Source organism: Zychaea mexicana (assembly GCF_025766255.1).
Source record: "Zychaea mexicana strain RSA 1403 chromosome Unknown BDB00scaffold_88, whole genome shotgun sequence".
Taxonomy (NCBI): Eukaryota; Fungi; Mucoromycota; class Mucoromycetes; order Mucorales; family Lichtheimiaceae; genus Zychaea; species Zychaea mexicana.
In genome coordinates, this window is record NW_026516751.1 from 1 (window position 1) to 4820 (window position 4820).

At 40.7% G+C, this 4820-nt stretch overlaps 1 protein-coding gene across 1 annotated transcript; it reads left to right on the forward strand.

Moving 5' to 3' along the window:
* Window positions 1–34: 34 nt before the first annotated feature.
* BDB00DRAFT_876374 (uncharacterized protein) lies at window positions 35–927 on the forward strand (the record flags this gene model as incomplete). Its single annotated transcript, XM_053127477.1, has 3 exons — window positions 35–109; window positions 228–653; window positions 721–927. 3 exons carry the CDS (start codon window positions 35–37, stop codon window positions 925–927), a joined length of 708 nt encoding a protein of 235 aa, XP_052975651.1.
* Between the last annotated feature and the right edge of the window lie 3893 nt (window positions 928–4820).

Below are 4820 nucleotides of genomic sequence, written 5' to 3' on the forward strand. Positions count from 1 at the left end.
ATTGCGGAATCGTGTAAAGTATAGTGAGCTGCAGATGGTATGCAAGCAAGCAAATTCTGTTATTGCTCAGGTCGCTCAGAAACAAATTGGCCGACATCCGATCGCAGCTGTACTTGATACAACAGAAACCCAAGGCAGAACCAGCTGCACTCGATAAGGAACAGATATCACCAAACTCAAAGACGTGGTACACTTGATGCAATACTTACATTGTTTGTATATCATAGCAACTATTACAAGAAAAAATAGTTGAGAGCCTTGCTACAAAGAAGAACGTTGGTGTTATCGGCGTGGACCCAGGGCTTGTAGTATCAGCAACTTCTATCACCACTACTGCCAAAGATCTGCACCAAACAATTGTTTCGTACACCCGTCCCCAGCCATCATCATCGCCATCTTCTTCTTCAGCACCTGAAACAGCACCAACACAGCCATCAGATCTGCCATCTGTGGCGCGCCCGCTACCTCCAGCACAGACTTATACAGCTAAAAAGAAAACAGCAGCTACGCTGGAAGCAGCTCACCAAGCCAGACGGGAACAGTACAAGAAGAAACATGACGACAATACTGGTGATCAAGACAGACGACAAAATGCTCGCACTAGGGACATCCGACACAACGTCTTTCATCGGAAACTTGTGTCATCGTGGAGGGTACGTGGATCCGCATCCACCTTGATGTTTTTTGGCGCATATAAATCAACAAACTCGAGGATAAAAGGCCACTGTTGTGGTGCGAACGCCACCTTACAACATCATTTGGGTTCCCCCGACCGTGACCAAGTTACTGCTACCAATACCGGCGCGAAGGCAAATTGGTCAAGGTCAACAGTGCTTTGCGGTGCACCAGTCCAGCATGCTCGAACAAGAGTCGCAACACTCACAACAGGAGGGACCAAGTCGGGTCCGTCAATATCGCATCGATTGAATTTTCCAAAGCCATATCTGCCACCAACACCCCTATTCCACCTTTCTCTAGAATGCCATTCCTTTCTTATACCATTTCTCCCTACATGGAGCAACTGCTGACGTGACACCTGACCATGTCTACCACGCGATGTCGGATAGAAAATAGTACCTTCGTGAAACGCCTGTATTTTTATGATCTATCATATTTACAATGTCTACTACTATTCGCCGTTGCTTTATCGACGTAATTTCTATCTGTTTCGGTATTTTTATCTAGACATAGTTGTATATGGAGGCACATGTTGTGTACACATAGACCCATGGGAGAAACGTTATCAGTGGCACTAGAACATCGATCTTGTTTTCGCTATCATGTACCAGTGATGATTTGGCGTTTATTTGTCGTTCTTGAGCACTCGCAGCGGTGCTTGTAAATGGTATGTTTATTTTACAATTTCTTTTATAGAGGACTTGTAAATTTTACAATGGAAGCTGGTAAAGTTAGCAGGAAATCTGTGAGCTTGTAAATTACAATAACCATTGCGAAAGTTCGGTATAGTAGTACTACAAGGATCTTACAAGTCCTCAATTTACAAGTTTTGTTACAAGCATCGCTGCGAGTGCTCTTACTGAAATTACGTCATTAAAACGCAGCAGACATGATCTTATTTTTTCTTGCGCAAACAAAGTAGTAATGTGATCCATTTGCCTCCTCCGTGTGTGTTGCGTATCATCATGAGCAAATGACAAGTAATACATGCACTCTTACTATATATAATTTCTGATAAATGGCTGCTACCACTCGCAAACAATACTAAACATGCTATGTATCGAATGTATATGATTATGACGAAATAACAACATTAAACGAAAACGAGTTACTGTAAGTCGCCTTTGATGTTCTTTCGCAATTGTCTAGCAGCATTTAGCTCAAGACAAGCCTGTGTTGTAGCAGCTTGTATCTCTCTGCTTTACGTAGTTGCAATTATGGGACGTTATTATCATTTGATATTATTTACAGCATCAGAACTGTTGATTTTGTATGACATATGCGCATACTCGGCGATGATCGAGGATTTAAGCAGACAAAGCAAAGACCCACAGTCGAGCATAGGCCATCTTCCAGTTACGATTGATCTTTTTCGCTTTCACGACAGCTACTATTCTACTATGACTGAAATGTTTTGTATTGCATACTCTTTTTTCGTAATCTGTGTGATAGAGTTGGAAAAAGGGGGCATGGTGGATGCTATGTACGATGATGGAAGAACGGTATATCGTGTACTATTACATATTTCATCTAGTGGTTGGAAAAACTGTAAAACAACTTCTTCTGCATCTTTGTCTCTCGTCACTCATGATAAAGACCGGACATGAAAAGGCTCAAATGCATAATGCATCGGATTTTTTGTACAAAGACGATAAAATACAGTGTGCAGTATAGGAGGTATTATTATGTAGCATCATGCAGTAGTAGTTGCGACAGGTAGTCCTCTCTTTTTGATATGTTGTAAGAGAAAAACCAACCTCCTGTTCCCCTTAACAAAAGAAGATAGAACATCAAGATAATTCTACGCCACTTTTCTTTTTCAGGGAGGAACAAACAAACATGATATGCTGCAAATCATCATCATCGGCATTAGAAAGCTAAATTCAAATCAAAGAAGGGGCAAAAATCGCTCACAATAATCACATACCGCTACTGCCACTGTTAATGGTGTACATAGAGTGATATCTACTGAGGCACCGTAGTCGTACGTGGATATGATGTTCTGGTAGATACTTACTAACGCGGTGGCTATGTGAGTTACACGAGTCAAGAAGAAAGAGAAGACCGTAGTTAAGGTTGAATTTTCATTTTTTCACATTATGCACAAATGATACGATGATATGGTAGTATAAGATGTCAGTTCTGTGACAACTGTACATGGTTGAAACGCATGGACGGTGTGTTTAATCTGAGCTACTTAATGATGAAAACGACAATGACATCGGCGACAGCAAAGCGTGAGAGTTTCAAGCCATCCATAGAAACGATTTGGATTAGTGCTCACATAGCATATATTAAGCGATGTTTTAAAGAAGTAATAATTTCCACATGTCCTTCAAGAAATAATATTTAATTTACGCATAAGAGGAAAAGAATGAGTGGAATGAGATAATCCGGTCCCATAATGTTCAGCACATACCACTGTCGTCATTGCTAGTACCATACGCAAGAAACAAACAATTACTGTACCATGCGGATATATAAAAATGGAAAGTCAATGTCATTACCAAAAGGCTGAGTCCGATGTGCTGACCCGGATGATGCATATTAACATGTTAAACCGGTGGGAAAAAGGAGACAACAGCTGAGAAAAAGAGAGCCGATCCAATAGCAGACAGGCTTGTACCAGGTCGTATGATCGTCCATATCGAGGACAAGTTAAGAGTTTGTTTTGTGTGTGTGTCTCACCTTTAGCTCCACCCAAACTTTTTTTCTCTATCGTTTCAATAGTTGCATATCTAACTTCCAAAGAACAACAAGATACAAGATGCCAGCGAGAAAGCGCGCAACAGTACGCATAGTTTCATGTTTCCGGTAAAAAACCTGGGGAACCAAACAAACAAAAATTGCCAAGCCTAGCCATTTTCATTTGTCTGACACTAACACAGTTTCAAGTTGTATCCAATAATGCTTTCTTTCTGTGCCCAAGTACCACCCAGAACCCTGACCGAGTAAAACATAGCATCCGCGGGTTTCACTGAACAGCGAAAGATGATGATGAGGAGGAGGAGGAGGGAAGACCCTGTGAATCGTCAAAAGTACAGAGAGATCCAATGTTTCAAAACAGGGTTTATGACAAAACAAGTTAAAATGGGTTAATTTCTGCAAATTAATGAGAGAAGAAAAAGGCTGGACGGATCGACCTACCTGGTACGACCACAAACGAAAAGAACTGAACAATTAGCCAAGACGACAGAAGGTTCACATGAGAATCCCTGGTTCTTGGTTTTGATTGAACTAATAAACAACCATGCAAATGTCATTAACGTACGAAAATTATGGAAAGCATAATAAAAATCTTTATTACTTATAGTATAACCAGATAATTGTGAGCACTATTGTTGCACTGGAACAATAGCAACAAAGTAAAGGTGCTGCAAAAGAACAGAGTCCATGCCTTGCTGACCTCCTCTAAGGCACTTTTTGGCTGTGGGGCCTCAAACGTTCAAACGTCTATGCGTTTCATAGTGTATGTATAAGCACCTGTCAACAAGCCACAAAGTTTAAGGATGGTGAGATGTATCTGGAGATGTGCACACAAGCATTAGATTAACAGGATCTATCATTCATCATCGTCATCATCATCATCTTCAGTATAGTAGAAACAGCGAAGCTAATAATGTCATAATCTCGTGATGATATGGATAAGGACTTACTTATCTTGGCCATACGGAGTATAATCTCGAACCTTTATCTCTCTCTCTTTGTGGGCGTAGTACGTATCACATTCGGATGCTTTGCAATTAAAAGAAGTTTCTTGAATGTCTTGAACAATGATGCACGGTTCACTTAAAGTAATGATAATCGGCCCACAAAAATAAACAAGTGTGTTTATTACTGCTTTATGTATACATGCTTAGAGTAATGGTAGCAGTAATAATAACAATGATGCTGCATTCAAATTAAAAACCCATCCACATGGCTTTCCTAGTCGGATTTGTTTTTCTTGGGTGCATTTAGCTGTGCGTTAACAAAGTCAACTAACTGAAAAAAATTTCCCGTCGCTTTCCCTTTCGAGCCTGCAGCAGCAGCAGCAGCTGCTGCTGCAAATCACCATCATCATCGGGGGGCTTTTCGGAAGAGGAAAAAACTTTTTCGCAGACTAAAAGCTGAATGGAGAAAAAAGGACTCAAACCAGAATC